General features: G+C 49.0%; 2 protein-coding genes across 2 annotated transcripts; one reads left to right on the plus strand and one right to left on the minus strand.

Moving 5' to 3' along the window:
- Positions 1-18: 18 nt before the first annotated feature.
- On the minus strand, positions 19-11,138 carry TST (thiosulfate sulfurtransferase). The gene is made up of 2 exons (XM_019544856.1): positions 10,475-11,138; positions 19-538 (listed from the first exon to the last, which is right to left on the minus strand). Exons 1-2 carry the CDS (start codon positions 11,067-11,069, stop codon positions 240-242), a joined length of 894 nt encoding a protein of 297 aa, XP_019400401.1. The 5' UTR covers positions 11,070-11,138; the 3' UTR covers positions 19-239.
- A 748-nt stretch (positions 11,139-11,886) lies between these two features.
- On the plus strand, positions 11,887-16,721 carry MPST (mercaptopyruvate sulfurtransferase). Its single transcript, XM_019544858.1, has 3 exons — positions 11,887-11,956; positions 14,660-15,312; positions 16,016-16,721. Exons 2-3 carry the CDS (start codon positions 14,718-14,720, stop codon positions 16,312-16,314), a joined length of 894 nt encoding a protein of 297 aa, XP_019400403.1. The 5' UTR covers positions 11,887-11,956; positions 14,660-14,717; the 3' UTR covers positions 16,315-16,721.
- The last annotated feature ends 3,742 nt before the right edge of the window (positions 16,722-20,463 follow it).

The following is a 20,463-nucleotide window of genomic DNA, read 5'->3' on the forward strand; positions in this document are numbered from 1 at the left end:
AGACATGCACAGACATGTAATCTGAAGGTACAGATTTTATTCAGTGGTCTAATAAAAAACAAAAAGAGAGCCCCCCAAAAGCCTACCCCTTGGTGTTAGAAAATGAGACAAAGTATAAAGTATGATGATTTTCATACATTACCCTCCCTCTACCACCTTTTCAGTGCTTGTGAAAAGAGACTGCAGAAAAATCTGATGCCTGATGGATGCTGTAGAAGTGCATCACAGCCTTCTTCCCTTCAAGCCGTACCGCGTTTCCACTCTGACACCTTATACTCTGGTGGGGCACGGCGGAACCACTCTGACCAGGAACCATCATAGACAGCCACATCTGGTTTGCCACAGATGTATGCTGCCAGGGCAATATGGCATGCTGTGACCCCTTTACGGCATGTGGCGATGAGCGGCTTTGAGAGGTCCACCTTCTTCTCCTGGAACATGTGCTGAAGCTCCTCGGGGCTCTTCTCAAAGCCAGCTTCCGTGAGAAAGTTGAAGAAGGGCATGTTAACTGTGCCAGGGATGTGACCTGGTTCCAGCCCTAGAAAAATACCACCAGAGAGAAGGAAACATGAGAATGTTTAAAGAAATATCCAGACAACAGGATCACAATCAGCAAATCCTGTTAAGAAAATTGCTCACAATCTGAGGAGGGTGGTTGTATGGAGTGATGGACTGGAGGATACAGGCACCTTAGAGAAGACAAACTAAGGTTGAACATTAGTGAGAGAAATCCCTGACTTCTCAATTTACATCTTCACTGATTGCCTATCTTGTATGTGTACCAGCCCAGCCTCTGGCTTCTTTACTTTTCATTCCATCCAGGAAGAGCACACACCAACTGCTGAAACTTCCTCAGCCTGACAAAGGGTTTTTGAACCCGAAAGCTTGCTTAAAAATTGTTTTCCAACTATTTAAGTTGGTCTAATAAAAGAGATCAGATTCACCCAAAAAACCTTGTTTGCAGAATCTAAGATTCTTCATGAGCAGGGTCCTCTGTCACTGCAGAGATGCTACAGCAGAATAGGCTAGACATTAACAGACAAGGTGTAAAGAGTAATGCAGAAACATATGCAAGAAGATATCAGACTGGAACACCTTGTGGCCATTTCCGGCCCCTAACATTTACTGTATGGGCCAAATTCACCAGAGTTGCCCATAGTCATATCAGGAGTGAACCTGGCCCTGTGAAATTATGAAATCATTTCTAACCATTAGTGAAACAGGGCAGACAACACAAGTTCTTAAAAGGCAGAAAGGTCATGAAAAATGTTCTCAGCCATGTGTTTGGATCCATTTCTCACAGGTTATCTTCTAGGGAAACAGGAACTGGAGTCCATGCCTGAACCTGGCAGCCATGGCACATTTAGGGTTTGATTTGCCCCTACCATAAGGTAAAGTGCATAAAGAACTATCCATGCAAGTGGAGAATTCAGACTATATAGTACTTTACAGCTGGTCTGCCCCAGGATAAACAAGGGTCAAGTTCTCTCTGCTCAGAAACTCTGTGAAGCCATTCATATCAATTCATGCTGTCTGAAAATATGTTCCAAAGAATAATGCCATTAATACAAAGTAGATATCAAAAATGATGAATGGGATTTTAACAGTCTCATTGACATTCAAACTCTTTAAGTATGTGCCTGGCTCAATGCTCTCTCAGGTCAATGGGAGTTTTTCTGCTGACCTTCATGGGCTTTGGCTCACTCCCCATTAGAGCCTGGGATTGTACATTCTGGCTTGAAATTGTTTTCCAGTGAGTAGAATTAGTTAGGTTTGTATTTCTAAGGAGCGTGAAGGAGGTAATATTTGTGGAGATCACATCAGTAGGAACCTATACTTCAAAAAACAAGACACCAGCTGTTCTAAAAGCATAGGTTGGTCCAGCTAGTCATAAGTTGGCTCTCCTCCTACAAAAGGAGAGGATGAAAAAGAGTCCCCAGTTAATTTTAGGCCTCATAATGCCACAATCTTGCATCATGACACAGCATCACAATGTCATGTCATTACATAATGATGCTTTGATATCATCACTCTTGGTTGCATAACCACAGTGTGAGGCTGCAAGACCTGTGACATTTTATTTTGTCCCGCAGGTAAAGGGAGATGGTAGAAAGACAGAGCCTGAAACAAGGATGAGCTTCCTTTGGAAGGCTGTTCTGCGGCTGGGTCACAAGCGACCTCCTTCTCTTCCAGACGGACATTATCCGTCTCATTTGCTTCTTGATTTGTCTCCTCTGAGCTCAACAGAAATTGGCTCCAGCTCTCAGTAGGGTCTGCACGCTTCCTTGGAAAATTATTTCAGTATTGTAGAGCAAATATTGGGAAGGGAACTACTGTCATTCCTGCTCTGCTGCTTTTTAATGAAAATCGTGTTTCCAAATGCCAGTCTCTCATACTACTATAGACTACTAAAGCAGCACTTGCATGCAGCTTTCAAACCAGACAGCTTTTTGTTGGGAGAAAGCGTTAAAGACTCAGGGCCTTAGTCTCCCCCTGTTGAACAAAAGTAACCCCTGGGAAAAGCTATGGTTCTGATCCTGTGCTCTATCATGGCCCCTTTCCAGCAGTTGAACTGCAAAGCTGGTTTATGGGGACTCCCCCAGTATAGGTTGGTTTCCAGTATAATAGTTGTATGGTTCCCCTCCACCTCCTATGTCTCGGCATCCTGGGAGGAGGAGTTTTGGGGTCCAGAGTGGCATAGCCAGGAATTATATATATTCTGTGATGGCAGAACTGGACCCTTCCTGGGCTATGCACTCAAAAGACTAATAGCAACAACACAAACTGCACAGAAGCACAGTGCACCATGCAAGCTCCTCTATGTCACAGTGTGACCAATTCCTCTCCATGCCCTGAGCTGTCACCTGCCTGCTCTGTCACACTTCAGATATCTCCTTATCCAAGCTCAAGAGCTGTATGCAGTTCTCTTCCAAGACAGAGAGCTGTTTCATCTTTACTTTTTAAAAAACATGCACATCACTACAGTTAACATGGCCATCCACCACCAGTAAATACTTTGTAAACAGAGACACTCAACTACTTGGCCTCAGAAGTAAGTTATCCCAATAGCATTGGACTGGCCCCTGTTCATTCCCCAACCACCTGGAAACCTAGGAGAACAGATAAACTTCATGCTCTACCAAAGGTAAATAAGCTGGAATCTGGCAAACAGGGAAAGCAAATCAGAGCTTTCCACCAAGGCCTTACCACAGAGCTCATAGGTTAAAGCTAGCTGATTAACGAGAACACATTAGTTGTTGCAATAGTCCACAGGGACAAAGGTGATAGCTGGACACCAAACACCACCAAGGTTTACAGAAAAGGACCTGGAGTCGTACCCAGATGTTAATACAAAGCCAAAGACACCTTCCTAGCTCTGTGCAATACATGCTTTCATTTCTTGGTGGGCTTTTCAGAAACGTCCTCCCAGCCTCTGGTTCAAGGGCAGGTTGGGAATACGATGTAGGACAGTGGCTCTCAACAGGGTCGCCACAGCATCAAGCAGTTCCACAAAATTCTTTTGAGGGTGAGAGGAGGTAGGCATTTGCTCTTCCCTACCCAGCCCTTATGCAAGGAGATAAGTGCAGGCTCCTCTCCATCTGGCTCCAGTGCAAGGAGCTAAGCTCACACCTACCTCTGTGTGAAGAGCTAAGTGCCTGTTCCTCCCTGCATCCTGGGCGGCTGTGCCCAGAGTTAAGTGCTGCAATAAATAAATTAGTTATTGAAATGGGTGCAGCTCAGTTCACAAGAGTTATGGAGTGGTGCCTGAAGCCTAAAAAGGTTGAGAACCACTTCTGTAGGAGCATGAGTCCCACTGGCTTTCAATGAGATTTGTGCTCCTAAATCATTTGGCACGTTTGAAATTTCTACACTGCCTGCTGCATGCCATTTCTGAGTGGTTTTCAATGCCAGCTCTAACATAGAGCACAAAGTAATCCCAGTCTAATGTGGTTAACTGTGGCAAGGACAACTCCATAAACTCTCCCCATGGCCATGGCAAACAGATGGAAGAAGACATTTTTGGCAACCAAAGTCAGCTGGAACTCCAGGAGCCATGGAGGTCCCAGGGTTACTTCCTGACTGCAGATCTCCCTGATAAAGGGATGTATAAACACCACAGCACCACATACACAGATGTCATGCACCACTGTCTGTCTAACATTTCTTCTACTCAGCCAGCATCACCTCCATTTTACCTGGGTTACATCTGGGATCTCATGAAAACCTCATAGCTAGCCATCAGTTAAAAAAAAGAGTTAACTATCCGATTTTGCTGTAAATGATCTGAGTTTCATTTCATTGGCATACCGATGGCATCACTGAACAAGAGCTAACCAAGCCTAGCTCCTTTAGCCTCTTCCAGTAACATAGGATGGCAAGGGCAATGGAGAGGCAGTAGTTTTTCTTTGTACCTTTTCCAGTGTGACTCCATTTTAAGGGAACAGGGATGTACAAAACTGCACACTGAATTTCAGATTTCACAACTGCTGTATATAATAGCAGACATACTTTCTTATTTCTACTTTAACTACCTTGTCTGATATGTCCTGGAGCAGTAGTGCTCTACCTTTTGACCCCATGGGGTGGATGGATAGTGCGGGGTGAATCCGTGGGCCCAACTGGGCCCCAGATGCCAGGATCAGGTCCTGAACTGCCACCACCCAGACCCACACTGCCTCCCCTCTCCCCATGCACCTGGATTGTGCACCACATGCTCTGACTGGTCCTGTGCCACCTCTGCCTGACCTACCACACTAAAATTAGGCCCATGGCCCAGCAGTTGAGTACCCCTGTCTTAAGATATATTTGCCTTTTTCAGAGCATGTAATGCATATCCCGCACTAGCTGGAGCAGGTGCCATGCTGACTTGTGTCCTGGGTCCTGTGCACAGGGCAAGTCTGGCATGTGGGCCAACTCAAGACCCAGGGGTAGCACTGGGAGCCAGGTGATGGATCCAGCTCATGACAGTGACACACTGTGGATCACCAGTGCCCAGGGGCTAATGCTTACATTTGCACCTCCCCACCCTGGTCCTTCTCGTAGCAATACTTAAAGTCATGTTGTGCGATAAACACTCTGAAGGGCCCAGCCAGCACCCCACAAGGCCAGTGCTCAGAGGCCATGGCCCCCTCCTGTCCCCCTGTTGGTCTGCCACTGGCTCATGGGCCATATCTTTTATACTCCTATCCTAGGAAATATTTACCTATTTCACAGCCATGTCACACTCATTGTGTGTTGAACTAATACACCCCAAAGTTTTACTCCTCTGCTTTTTCCAACTCATCACATAGTGGCCCCACTTCCTTATTCCTTGTTCTTTTCTTATTTATAATTGTGAAGCCCTACAGGGCTCAAGGACTTTTTGCTGTCTGTTTTATTTTCCTTTGTCAGGTTTAACTCAGCTGGACTTCTGGAAAGGGTCCCACTTCCTGATATCTAAGATATTGCTTTCTTTGCTGATTAATCTCTTTTTCTGTTCTTTGTAGACACTTCACTTACACCCAAAATCCTTTCTGAGAGGGTCATTCTTTGTGGTAGGTTTGGAGCTTTTCCCTATAATTTTTCTTCCCCTTCGCTTGGGTTGCAAATTTCAGCTGATTTTTGTACCTTTGACTGAAAGAAATTCTAAGTCTCCCCCAAGCTCTTAAGTTCCTGATTTCTTTAGTCAAGTTGTCTCCAATAACTAATGTCCTTCTCACAACAGCTGCAGCTTTTAAAATTGAAAACCTTAATTGAAAAACCCTGTCTTGTTTATCATTCCTTTTAACTTAACTACTTGTCTTCAGGGTGGATAATTAATGATTCAACTCCATCTTTCAGGAACTAGCTGAAAAAGAACCATTTAAGTACAATCTTGTTCATCTGTGCCAGGTTCCATAATCCTGGCCACAAGATCTGTCTGTGGTATCTCTGACTGCTGAAATGGTCAAAAAAATCAGTTCTTAAAGAGTCAGAATAGGCATGATGCAGACTCTGGTGCCTAACTCATCACATTTCTAGACACCCACCAACTACCTTAGGAATTACATGCTCTGGAGGAACACAATGGGCTTTGAAGGAATTTCTGCCTCTGTGGTAACTGATGGATTTAGCAAGGCTGCATTGGGTGGACTAAGGGCAGGTTCCACTCAGGAAAGCTAGATTTACAGGCATCACTCAAAACAGGAAAAGTGAACAGTGAAACACCCTCCTTCCCTGGGCTGCCTTCAGAGCGAGCAAAAGCAGTCCAAGAGGAAAGTATAGGAGTCTAGAGAATAGGAGGGGGGCAAGGATAACATCATTCACAACAAAATGCACCTTTGGCAAGTTTCCATCTGTTTCTGCTGCCTGTAAAGAAATTGAGAAATCTTCAACTGCATTTGAGCTCCTGTACATGTCTGGGCCAAATGGTATAAAGGGATTTTATAAGCACTGGCCATGCCTGCATGAGACACTGACTGCGCATTAACAACTGCACAGTCATTTACTTGCATACACAAGTACTAAATGACTGCGCAGTAACTGAAGTTACTGTACAGTAGCATTACCAAACGGCTGTTAGGTGATACTGACTGGGCAGTAGCTCATTACTACTGAACAGTAGTGTTGCATCATGCTTTGTGCCACACAACACTACTGTGCAATAGGAGTGAGCCTATTGTGCAGTCAGTGTCTCATGTAGATGCAGCCACTGTTGTTCTTACTTGCCCATATGACGGTACCAGATAAAAAACTTAACAGGGAACAGAATCCCACTGTGCAAGATGCTGTATAAACACCTAGAAGACAATAAGCTCCTAGGACAGACATTACACACAAACTGGCTTAAGTGATCAAAAACCTGCAACAGAACAGAAGTTCAGTGCACATAAACCAGTTTCAAAATGGCTGAAACTGGTTTAAGATCAACCTGGTCGAACGTAGTATCAGACTTAACTGATTTGGGTCAAACCGATTTATGCAATGTCTTCCCAGACACCTTCCTGGTTTAAGTTAAACCAGAGTTCCCCAGCATCCCAGTTGCTTTGCAGCCCTGGGCTGGGCTGGCCTCCAGAGGATATGCTGGCCCTGCCCCTCTCCTTCCTATCCAGAGCTCTGGGGGAGACTGCAGGCACAGCAGGGTCTGCCTGACTTCCCTCCCTGCTCAAGCAGCAATTCCCCTCTCCCACAGCACAGACCCTAGGCATGCAGTATGCTAGCTAATGCTGAGAGGTGTCTGTGTGTGTATCTCCAATTTCACTGGGACAGGCAGACAGGACAAAGGCAGACAGAAGAGCTGCTGACACCCCCCCCCCCCCCCCGACTCAAGGGGCACCAGTCACCCATGTTCTTTCTTCCTTCCTTGGAAAAAGCTGTTTAAGAAGAGCATTGTGGCTTCCTGCTGCTCTGCAGCCCTGCCAGATTTGCATACAGTGAGAGGGAGATTGAAAAGCTCAGTGTCATCAACAGATTCATGCACTGCACATCCCACCCTTTGCTTCAGAGTGCTGGCTGGGGGCTGGCAACACTCCCGCTCCTTGAGCAGCAACTGGGGGCGTGAGGGGTGCCTGAGATGGTGCAGGCCAGGGTAGGGATTTAAACCCCATTCTAATCAAAGCATCCTCGGGGGGACCTAGCCACACCCCCCTCAGCTCATCATTGTAGAAGGTAATGGTGGGTTGCTCTACTGTCCTCTGGCTCCTAGCCTGAGCCACTGCAGGCATGTGCCTCCATTTCTGGAATGAAAAGGGGAAGGCTATCCACCTCCAGATTGGTTCAAGCTTTGTAGATTAGATTAACCTGCAAAGATTGAATCAATTCAGGCTCAGGCTTTTTGAATATCTGTCCCTTGAGGTCCGAGATGACAAATCTAAACAGGCAGAGTGAACTGAAAGGAAGGAATAATCCTCATTTTCAGATGGGGATTCAAAGCCAGAAAGATTAAATGAGCCAATCAAACAAATCAATAACAGTCATAAACTGAGCTTAGGTGAACTGAGTAGTAGATCAGTTTCTTAACCTCAAAAATCACCCTTCTTACCTAAACTACCTGCAGGTGTTTCAGTTACAAAGGTCATTCCATCAGGGAACACAGTAATAGCATAGATTTCAGATTGCACAGCTGGGCATAAACTCTGGTGCTGACAATTTGCACTTGATATTGTCATCAGTTAAGTAGTTAAAAAAAAATCAGCTTCACTAAATTAATGAGCCTCTTGCCAGTGAGCATATGCACCTGGAAAGTTTGTCTACTGGGGCTATATGTGGGAAACAAATACAATGCTAAAGAGGTATGAATATGGGCCAAGCAAAGTAAAAATAGTTTCAATGTAGGCAAGTGTGTTCACAGTAACAGTGAGGGGTTTGCAGTATCTGCTGCTTGATGACAGCTCCCCACCCCCACTCCAGGGACCGGGGAGAGGGAATGTGGAATCCACCATCTGCCAGGAGCATTGTTCACTTCAGACTGAATTTCAGTTTTTACTTCTAGGAACACAGCTACATTCTCAGATTTTAAGATGCTAAAAAGAAAAGATCCACCAATAAACCCATCTCCAGAACTGCAGTAACCGTTGTCGTGCCTCCTTTTCCATTCTTGTTAATTCCCATCCCACAGCTCATTGTCTAATACAGGCGTGTCAAAGATCTGGCTCATGGAAACCTATCATTCAACCCCTGGTGTTGCCCGCGGGTCTCAAGTGAACTCACAGGCAGCATTTGGGGTGTGCCAGATGGCCCCTCACTCCAGGACAGGGCCGCATGCGGTGCCTCCTTAAGTTCTCATCTGCTCCGTGACAGATCCAGCACATGTCCTGAAGCAGCCAGAGTAGATGCCCCGGGGCGTCTGGACTGGGTGCCGTGTGCAGCACAAACCCAGACCAGCTGTTCTGGTACACATGCCACATGACACCTGCTCCAGGACACATGCTAGATCTGGCATAAAACAAGCACATGCTGGAGCAGGCTCTGTGTGCAGCATGCTCCCAGAGTGGCCAGAGCAGGTGCTACGTGCAGCACAGTCCGTGATCGGCTGGTCTGGGTCTGTATGACATGTGAAGCCTGCTCCAGGGATGCACTGCTTATGATTCCTGCTCTGGCAGGTCTGGGATGTGTGCTGGATCTGGCATGGAGTGCACGCATGCTAGAGTGGGCCCTGTGTGCCCAGACAGGCTGATCTAGGGCACACACCTTCTCCATGATGAATGCTGGATCTGGCATACAGGGCTGGTGTATGGGTCCAATCTGACCCACAGACCAGGCCCCCATGACTCATATGGCTCACGGAGGCAGATGAGTTTGATACCCCTAGTCTAATAATAAGTCTCAATAATATGTCTCAGATCCACGTATATGGTTGCCTCCATATGTGGGCCCCACTTACAACCCCACTACATCATGGGTGCAGGGATCTGTCTGCATGGATCTAAATTTAGGATTGTGATCTTTGATTATGATCACTTGCCTGCTCCCAACTACCCTCCACCCCCCACCCCTGGCCCCCGAAGCTCTCAAGAAACAGCAACAACAGGAAATGCTTTTGCACAGTTTGAAGAGAGGACTGGCTTTCCTTGAAGTGATCTGAAACCAGGAGACAAAACAAATAATCCTGGGATTTATGGAACTCTCAGGGTTTGAAAGTCATTCCTATGTTTTTCTGGGAGTGTCTGTGATATATGAACCCTTACAATAAGGGCTTTTAACTTCAAGCAGAGAGAAATTCCATTCCAGGCATGCTGCTATGTATGGAGTTCATCCAGCTTTTCCCCATATCTACCACTGCAGTTCTAGCTTTCTCTTCAGGTTAATTACATTACAGCTATACAGCCTCCTCCAGCTTGTCCCAAAAGCGAGGAGGGAAGAAGCATATATCCTGCTGGGTCAGGGCTTAGGGCTCTTTCACAATAAAATGTTTGAGTTTATGGTAAGGATTCCAGGGGCAAAGATCGAGTCGAACAAGTTCTTCAGCTCATTTGAAACTGGATTTTGCTCTTAAGTTCAAAAAACTTTCCTTGGGTTACAGGGACAAGATTATGCTTAAAAATAGCTTGGGTTTCTGCTAGTGTATGCAACTAAGACGAGGTGTGAGCATGAATAGTAATAGTGTGCATGTCTCTTAACAATAGAAATGAATTTAATAGAAAAGCCTAGCGATTCTAATTTCCCATGCCTGTATACAGCTGATTAACTCCCAGCAGGTGCTGGGGGAGGGGGGAACCAGGCCACAATTTTAAATCTAAGGGACATCTGCAACCAGTTCTGAATTTCACAATTGTTTCCGTCTTTAAAAACAGATTGAAAGGAAACCCTAGTTCCAAACAGCCTGATCTCTTCAGGCAGGCTGATCTGCGTGTTGAGGTGCAGGTCCTATTTTGTGCACAGGGAAGCAAGCAGAGGTACTAGGGATAAGGTTCACCTGTACATTAGGTAAGGCGTGTGTATGTTAGCATGGGGAAGGGCTTGTGCCTGAGTTAATATTGAGCAAACATCCAACCCTGGCTGACGGAGACACTCCTACCTTCTTTCCCTGGCTCTGGTTCTGTCCCACGAAACCTCCCCTCCGACCTGGAATCTACCACCTGGAACCGCTTGGATTCCAGGTTTTCTACCATCTCCTCATAGGTCTTCAGCAGGGACTTGTTTAGGGTGGCTTTGAACACCGCTGGCTCTGGGCGGCTTATCTCCGACGTCACAGGATGCCCCTCTTTCACCCAGTTCTTGAACCCGCCATTCAGGACCGAGACTGTTCTGTGCCCAAAGACCCGGAACATCCACCAGGCCCGGGGCGCATAGAAGCTCCCCAAGTCGTCCCCGTCGTACACCACCACATGCGTGTCATTGCTGATGCCCAGCTGCCCGACGTAGTCGGCGAAGTGCGCCTCGCTGGGGAGCATGAGTTCGTAGGACGACGACTTGTCTTTACATTCCTCAATATTGAAGAACGAGGCGCCGGGGATGTGCCTCTCATGGAAATCCTGCTGGGCGCTCTTTTCCCCAGGAGCGTACCAGGAGGCGTCCAGCACTCGCAGGCTGGGCCCAATTCGGTCGGCCCGGACACACTCTGCGAGCCACTTGGAGGAGACCAGAGCTCTGTAGAGGACTTGCTGCACCATGGTGGCGTTCACGCAGTGAACGGCGTTTTTAGCACGAGCGCGTGTGGGGAAGCAGCTTGTGTGCAAGGGGCAGGGACCCAGCCTCGGGCAGTTCCAGCCTCCAGTGTCAAGTTCTCAGCCAATCGTCTGCTGCGGGGAGGGGAGGAAAAGCGGGGAGAAAGGGGGGTGGCCTTCCTTCATTTGTTTCCAGGCTGAGCCACCTGATCTCTTCAAAGGGCTGAACTGAGGCTCCCAAAGCGCCCAAACAACTGGCCAGACCAAGGGAACCAGGTCAGGGCTGTTAAATGCCCCCCGCCTGACAAAGTGGGACAGTAAATAGGAGCTCTTCAGGGTGGGGCAAAAACATGAGCTAGTATCCTGTGCCTGGGTGACTGATACAGCAGCGTCAGATGTTGGGACTGGGACCAAGGGGAAGCCCCGCAGAAGGCCCAAGGGGCCTTCCTGCAGGTGAGGCACCAAGGGTAACGGGCCAGGGCAGGCGGGAGGGCCGAGGCCCCAAGCAGAACTGGTGCCTTGGCGAGGCCCAGGCTCACCTGGTAAGCAAAGGGCCTGCGAGGCCCGGCTGCCAGGGACAAAGGCGGCCCCTGAGGCTAAGGGCCCTGGCCGGGGCAGGACAAGGCTTCCAAGCCAGCTTAGGCCCAGACCTGGCCCCCTGCTGCTTCCCCACGGAGGCTCCCGGTGCGTCCCCCGCTGTGGGCGGGGCGGGGAGAGGCGAGCGCAGCGGCTGGCGGGAGCAGGGAAAGGAGGACGGGCGGGGGCGAGCGCGGGAGGCTTCCCGCAGTGACTCAGCGGCGGAGACGCCCAGCCCCGTGCCCCGCCCCAGGCGGGGTGGGACCAGCGCGGCCCCGCAGGCCGGAGCAGCAGCGGGGAGCGGCCGCGGCGCAGAGGTACGGTCGGAGCTCGGCCCCCGCCAGCGCCCGGCTCCGGGCTCGGCCCCCGGCACCGGAGCGCCCTCCCCCGCTGCGCTGCCGCTGCCTCTGCGGGCGCCGTGCGGGGCCACCCCCTGCACCTACCGCCGGGCGGCCTGGGGACAGGCTTGTCGCTAGGCCCTCGGCGATCGCGGGGATCCCGGGCGATCCAGGAATAGCCCCAGGTTCCAGGGAATCCCGGGGGGGGGGGTCCCTGGACCCTGGGGCAATCCCTGGAACCCAGCTGGTCTCTAGGTCTTGGTTGATCTCTAGATCCCAGACAATCTCTTGATCCCAGGTGATCCCTGGATGGCTCGCACCTGGACCCCAGCGGTTTCCCACAGCTGGATCCAGTGTGCCTACAGACCCTGATTTCCCGAGCCACTGGGGACCTCAGTTGGCAGGCTCCTGTACAGAGCCGTCGCCACAGGCGTGCATCTAGCATGGTTCATGGACACCCCGACACCTGCCCCTTCTGGGAGCAGAGGGAGACCCTGGCGCTCCGGTACCTGGAGTGTGCCAGGCTGCAGCCCCTTTGCTGCTGCCTCCTCCAGATCCTTTTGCTGAGGTTCTGGCTGCACTTCTTCCTTCACCTGTCTGTTTTATGTATTCCTCATCTGTGGTCCCACCAGGTCCTGGGACCTCCTGGTCAGCCTCGTCCTGGCTACAGGGTGCAAACTAAGGGGGAGCGCTGAGTGGGGGCTGAGCACCCCATATGAGATGAGAGCCCTCCTGTATGGATTTGAAAATCATAACCTGGGGGGTCTCCAGTCAGATTGCTCCTTCACCTAGGTGGACTTGTTAATCAATGAACTGGGTTAATTTTTGTTGCAGCTCCTCCTCTGCCCCCCTCCCCCAAGAGTCAAAGTGTAATTCAAACCCTGCTTAGTTAAGGTAGCAGTGTAGCTTACCAGGAAGGAGGCTCTGGCCTGGAGCACCCCCGAGGTCTGCGGGGCCACTTTCCTGTCCCTCATGTGATCCCATGGCCAGGCAGAGTATCTCTAGGTAGCGTCCATTGGCTGCTTGGACTTCTTTGAGGGCCTGTGGACACTGTCCGGTGTGCTTTTCTCAGTGTTCCCCCTTCAGCATCCTAGTTAGTAACTTTTGACCTCCACTCCTGTCCCCGTTTTCATTATTATTTGCCCCAAGGAATTAGGAGCATGGCACGAGGGGCTCCTGTTACTAAAGGGGGAGTATAGTTTACTTGGTGGGCCTAGGCCCATAACTCCCATTGACATGTTACAAGTCCATTATGCCTAGAGCAGCAGATTCCCACCTCAGGGTGGCACAGTTCCCAGCAGGGAGGAGGCTGGGGCAAGCCCAGCTGTGCTAACAGGCCAGTCGCAGCCTGAGTGCTAACTCCACGTTGGGCCTGGCCTTCCCCCCTACTGCCAGGAACCAAACCTGTCTTCAGCCAAGGGAGGCCACCAAGTGCATGGCTCCTGCTTGCTGGGGGGTAACAGGTGAAGTAACAGGGACAAGAGTGAGGGTGGTAGGTGGATCTGGAGGGCTCTGAGGGGGCAAACGGAGCTGAGAAGGCCAGCTAGCAGTCACCTTGGGGCGTGCCACACAGTCAGAGCTGGCACTCTTCTCCACAAGTGCCTCTACCCTTTGGCTGCTGCCACCCTAAAGTCGGGATCTGCCACCCCTCCAGTGAATCAAAGGAGGTGATGGGGTACCACCCAGTGCAACCTGGCCTGGAGACATGCGTGGAAAAAACCAGGCCCACAGTCACTCGAGTTCTCTTCCCCTGGCTACAGACTCCTTGGTGATCTGTTAGACGTGGCGAGTCTGGCTGGAGCTGGAGGTTGACCAGGGAGGCATAGGAATTGGTGGGGCCATGCATGGCACTGCGTAAAAGGAGCGGGGAGAAGTGCAGGCAGAACCTCAAGAGCAGGTTCCTGAGGAGGCAGGGGAGGGCTTGCAGCCTGATGCATTTGAGGAGGGCATGCACCAGGGTATCCCTCTGTCCACAGAAGGGGCAAGTGCTAGGGGAGTCAGTGAAGTGTGCCAGATACATGCTTGTGCAGAAGGCACTGTTCAGACTAGAAGTAGGATCCTGAACTTGAAAATAGTGTTCTCACAGAAAAACTAGGAACCCCTAATATAAAGCATGGCAGAGGATGGGTTATAACTTGTAAACTAGGGACCCAGCTTTCCTTGCTTATTATCCATATTACTGCAACCCCTGGGAGTCCCAGGGCATTTATACATATGTTCTTGGGGTGGGGTAGAGCACTTTAATTAGAGTGGCTCTGACATCCGCTCTAATTAAAGCACCCAGTGTCTCATGTATCAGTATCCCTGCACTTCAAAGTGGCAGTGGGGGTGCTTTGACTGAAGCTTGTGGAACGAGCTTTAATGAAATCACCCCCACTGCTATTTTGAAGTGTAGGGATGCCAATACACAAGACGCTGGAGGCTGCTGGAGCGTGGTAATTATCATGTTCCAACAGACTTGATTAATCAAGTCTGTTCTGATGCACTCTAATTACAGTGTGTCTGAGCAGCCCTGCTGCTTGTGTATAGGCACCTCCAGAGCTTATCAGGCTGAGTGCTGTGCAAGCCTAGATAAGAAAGAGGATTCCCTGGTGCAAAGAGCTTGCTTGGTATCTGGCATCTTCCTTCTGTAGTTCTCCATGACCCCTTCTGTTGCTAATCTACGATTTTCCTCCTTCACAGTTTGGAGAGTTCAGATAAGCCACAGGGACTGGCTGAACTCTGTTAAGAGTTGAGAGCAATGTCACAGCAGTTCCTCTACCGTGCTTTGGTGTCAGCGAAATGGGTGTCAGAAGCCATCAAGTCCCCACAGCCTGGGCTGGCTGTGAGGCTCCTAGATGCATCCTGGTACCTCCCGAAAATGAAGCGTGATCCCCGGCGGGAATTTGAAGAGCACCATATCCCCGGGGCAGCCTTCTTTGACATTGACCAGTGCAGTGACCGTACCTCACCATATGACCATATGTTGCCCAGTACAGATGACTTTTCAGAGTATGTGGGCAAGTTGGGTGTTGGGAATGACTCTCACGTGGTTGTGTATGATGGCAGTGATCAGGGGCTCTTCTCTGCTCCCCGGGTCTGGTGGATGTTCCGGGCCTTTGGGCATGATGCTGTTTCCCTTCTGGATGGTGGCCTGAAGAACTGGCAGCGAGAAGGATATCCGCTGAGCTCTGGCAAGAGTCGGACAGCTCCTGCTGAGTTCCACGCCTCCCTAGACAAATCGCTGGTGAAGAGCCATGAGGACATAAAGAAGAACATGGAATCACGTCGTTTCCAGCTGGTGGATGCTCGCTCTGCTGGGCGATTCAGGGGGATAGAGATGGAACCTAGAGATGGTAACGCACTTACTTGACCATCAGCGTAACGTGCATGGGGTCTAGTTAAGACATGAGCCCAAAACCATGACTTCTGCTCCCATCTGCAAGTTGAAGATGGAAACTTGCTTGTGTTGAGGATGGGTTTCAGTCAGACACCCCTCAAACTCATCTCTGCCTTACCTCTAAGTTGGTCTTGGCTGAAAGTGATATTTTAGGTCCTTTATAAGGGAAGGAAGCCATATAGCTTAACATGAGGTGGGCAAAATGCGGCCTGTGGCCTGCCAGGCCATTCTATCTGGCCCATGGGGCCCCTAAAAAATTTAGAAAGTTAATATTTATCTGTCCCTGGCTGCCTGTCATGCAGCCCTCGATGGCTTGCCAAAACTCAGTGAGCAGCCCTCCCCCTGAAATAATTGCCCACCCCTGGCTTAACATGACTGTAGGGTCTCATGTTCTGTAGGCAGAAGCACACACAGTCTTTTGGGAGACCAAGGAAGGGACAGATGGGGTAGCTCTCACAACCTCTTTCCCCTTAAAAATAATTAGTACTTCAGGTACAGACATGAATTGATCCTCATGGTAGCACTGTGAGATACATAATGTGGTGGCTTCAGAATGGGAGTTGCTGTGTATGGAGCTAAGTAGTGAGGTTTTGTGCTGGAACCATCCTTGATACAAAGATTAACTCCTATCTTCTTCAATGCTTTTCTTCCTCTTCCAGGAATTGAGCCTGGTCACATCCCAGGTTCCCTGAACATTCCCTTTGTGGATTTCCTCACAGAGGCTGGCTTCGAAAAGACCCCTGAGGAGATCCACAATTTGTTCCAGGAGAAGAAGGTGGAGCTCTCAAAGCCACTGGTAGCCACATGTGGCTCTGGAGTCACTGCCTGCCATGTGGCCCTGGGGGCATACCTCTGTGGCAAACCAGATGTGGCCATCTATGATGGTGCCTGGGTGGAGTGGTACATGCGTGCAGAGCCTGAAGACATCATATCAGAGGGGATGGGGAAGATTGTGTAACATGCCCATTCCTATCCCTACCATGCAAACACATTGCCTTAGAACAGGATTTGTAAGAGATGTTCTTAACCTTTTCCAATTTTTTAAATCACATTGCCATCTTGTACAAGTCTTGGGTTACAAATCTAAATATACTGGGTTTTAGCTCATTTCCCTCCCCCGGCTTACTTCTCCGGACTTGTAAGATGCCCTTCTACAGCATCTTATTGGAAGGGTGGGGGAAGGTATTGGTCATGGGATGCTTGACTAATTGATTTAGGCTTGCCTCATGATCTATCTGGATTGGCACTTGGTGAGAGGGAGGATCAACTTGAATTTCTTTCATGGGGATGATGACTGTGCTGTGTTCTCATTTTGTATCTACCATTGTTCAGGAACCTGAAAACCTCTCTCTCTCTCGGGTTTTTTTTTTTAATATTTGTCAGATAAGGTCTGAATGAATGATGATAATAAAAAATACACCTTAATAAACTTCAGGGTCTTTCTGCTGAACTGAACATAAGTTGGGGTTATCTTATAGGGAGTGCCTCACCCTCGGCTCATGTTAAGCTGAAGTGTATGGAGACATCTCACATTGTTTCTTTCTACAGGGTGTATTTAGTTGGCACAGCTATATTTGTTGTTCAGGAGGAGCACCATCCTGATGACCAGGGGTCTGGGTTTTGCATTTGCCACAGAAAAACACAGACTTTCTCCTTTAAAGGAGAAAAACATGGGGAACCATGGGTTTCCCCTTGCAGGCTGGCAGAATTCCAGCCTGCAAGGGGCTGTAGGGGGTGGGACTCAGGGGGTACCACATGCATGTGCGGAGGGCAGTGCCTGCAGCTCCCTCCCTTGGGGGGTGGGAGACGGCGCAACACGCAACATACTGGGGGGAGGGGAGAGCATGTGCTGCCCCAGAGGTCTGTATCTATAATGGGGTGCAGGGCTGCAGCCTGGCTAGATCAGCTCTAGGCAGGAGCTATCGCCATGGCCCACTGGGTAGGACCTGACATGGCAGGGAGTGCTGCACTTCCATGGCCACCAAGGTGAGGTGCCTCCTGCCCACCTGGCAGCAGTGTGGGGGGGCACAACTCTGTGCTTCTGCACCTCATCTTGGCAGTCATGGTGGCATGGCACTGCCTCCTGTTCCAGCTCCTGCCCACTGGGAAATGGATGCAGCTCCTGCCTGGAGCTGGTCCATGCTGGGGGCAGCCCCAGGCTTCACTGGGTGTAGAAATCGGGGGGGGGGGGCATGTGGCCTTCCCTACCATCCAATGCATTGCCTGTGCCCACACCCTCCCCCCCTCCACTTCCTCAAACACTGGGGACAGCAGCCTGGGAGTGAGGGGCACCAACAGTGCCAGGGGGCTGTGGGCTGGGCGTAAAGGGCAACAGCATGGGCAGGGCACCGGCATATCAAGGCTGCTCAGTGCCACAAAGCGATACGGGTGCCAGCTGGACCTGCATCCTGGTGAGTGAAGTGGGCAAGGGGAACTCTGATTTTCCATAATAAAAAACCCAAATCAAATGCCAAAATATATAGGTATTTAGAATGTATTTTATCATAATGATTGAGGCACTGGTAGGCTTCCAAATTGCTTTAAAACTGTAAATAGATCAATAAACCATTGTTTTCAACTGATATCTATGTATATATAGTGGCATTTCATTTTAATAGCAGAAAAACATGGATTTGGGGGTTTTAATCAGAGAATTTAGGGTTTTTTCCCCCAAAGAGTTTGCTATTTTTAAACAGAGGAAACCAGGTTCCCTGCTGATGACACAACTGCAGTATCTCTCATTTCTAGGAAGGGATAGTTCTGCTTTCCTGAGCAAGCCATGTGGCTCAGATGAGGCAAAGCATGCCTTTCCTTCGTATTTCTCCATGCTATTAGAATCATAGGGTTGAATGGGTCCCTTCTTCCCCCCACAGGATCTTTTAGTCCAATTCACTGTGGAGGTACAGGGTTCACTATTAAACTATCCTAGTTTATCTGGCCTCTTCTTGAAAACTTCCAAGGAGGGAAATTCCTAGGTACTTTGTTCCACTGTCCTACTTTCTCATAGCAAGGAGTTTTCCTTTGAAAACTGTTTTAAACATGTGCAGGTGTGCATTTCCACTCATTCAGCAAGACACATGCCTAATTCTTGGTATGTGAAAAGCTCCTATAGTCTTCTATAGGCTATTTATAAATATTAAACATAGAGCAGGAGCTGAAGTACCTGCCTGAATAGGGGTCCTAGGAATAAACTGCCTGCAATAGCAGTCACTTTACCCCAAGGAGAGATTTTCAATTTCCACAAGCTGTCGGGGATTTTTGATAGCTGGGTCAGAGTAACAGTTGTTTGATTCAGCACATTAACGGGAGGAGGAGCTGTCTTTGGGATTCTCGTTGTCCTTTTATATGGGCATATTCATGTCTAATGTCCTGGTGATTTGAAGAAAGAATAAGCCAGATTCTGCTTCAGGTCATGAGATGAGCATGTTTTCCCTCCTCAGATCACACTGCTCTCTGAATGAGTGAACAATATGAGGCATATGTTGCGACAGTCCTGGGTAAAATTCCCTCTTATTGCAGGCTCATGAGCTTGTTGTGCAGCTGGATCCTAATCCACAGGGCCCACGTGGCTCTTAAGCTTCCCTTGCCCTAACTGCCATACTTTTTCTCCCTTTGGCCTCTCTGCTGCATTTCCTGGGACCTGGCTCTCTGTTGCTTACTCACTCATGAATGGGGCCCAGCTGACTCCGCCCTTCTTTCTCCTAGCTCCTGGAAACTTAGGCATGCACTTTCTCTTTGCTCCTCCCCACTGAGTACTCCTGCAGGTTTACAGTATAACTCTTCAGAGACTTCTGATAGGCCTGACAACACACAAACATACCAACTGTGCACAGGATTATGAAACAAACTGCTCTTGTCAACATGAGATATGCAGCTGTAGGCTACAGTAAACGTTGCACATGGTTTTCTGCCTTGGTTTCCTCATTGCTATGGGCACCATTGGGGTCTAGACCCTTATTCTAAATAGGGGGCAGGATTCTTATCATGCAGCCCATGGCATATCACCTAGATCATGGATTTTTTTTTTTGGGTTAAGCAGCAACCCCAGACCCTGTAGCAAAACCATGATCCAGTCTTCCTTCCCCAACACATCCACTGTGGCTTTCCCCCACTCCAATCTCTGCAGTTTTAAGCAACATCTTGCTTTATTCATTCTGAGTTTGGGAATTTTCCACTCTCCACTTTCTGCAGAGAAGAGGGAGGAATTAGCTAAGTAGTGGTGACATAAGGGATATGATTACTCTCTATAAATACACTAGAGGGATAAACACCAGGGATGGAGAAGAGCTATTTAAGATAAAGGACAATGTTGGTACAAGAACAAATGGATACAAACTGGCCTGAATAAATTTAGGCTGGAAATTAAAAGGAGGTTTCTAACCATTCCAGGGCTTTGGAACAGCCATCCAATAACAGTAGAGGAGAGAAGAAACCCAGATCATTTTTAGATGGAACTTGATCAATGTATGCAAAGGATTGTATGTTATGGTTTGTATGGTAGCAGGGGATTGGATTTAATGCCCCTGGGCTCTCTTCCATTCCTAAATACCTATCTTTTCTCAGCTTCAGCCAACTCACACCCCACCTGAATAGACCATCATCCAAGTTTAATGATGGACTTAAAGTGGAAACATAGCTTTTGTCAGCAAACAGTTCATTCTGCATAGGGTGACACTCCATGATTCAACAATCCCGTAACACTTCATAGATTTCATAGACTTTAGGGCTGGAAGGGACCTCGGAAGATCATCGGGTCTAGCCCCTGCCCAAGAGGCAGGAAGTCAGCTGGGGGTCATAGGATCCCAGCAAGATAAGCATCCAAATTTCTTTGGAAGGCATTCAATGTAGGCAGGCTGTTCCAGACCTTGGGGGCTCAGACACAGAAGAAATTCTTCCTTCTGTCCAGCCTGAAACAGTCTTGCAGGAATTTATAACCATTTGGCCTTGTTATCCCTTGGACCGCTCTGGTGAACAAATGTTCCCCCAGATACTGGTGAACACCCCTGATAAACTTACAGGTGGCCATCAGATCACCCCTGAGCCTGTGGTTTTTCATAGCTCTCAGCCTGTCATCATAAGGTCTGTTTTCCTGACCTCTGATCATGAG

The sequence above is a fragment of the Crocodylus porosus genome, unplaced genomic scaffold, assembly GCF_001723895.1.
Source record: "Crocodylus porosus isolate Cpor-Errol unplaced genomic scaffold, CroPor_comp1, whole genome shotgun sequence".
In the NCBI taxonomy this organism is placed as follows: Eukaryota; Metazoa; Chordata; order Crocodylia; family Crocodylidae; genus Crocodylus; species Crocodylus porosus.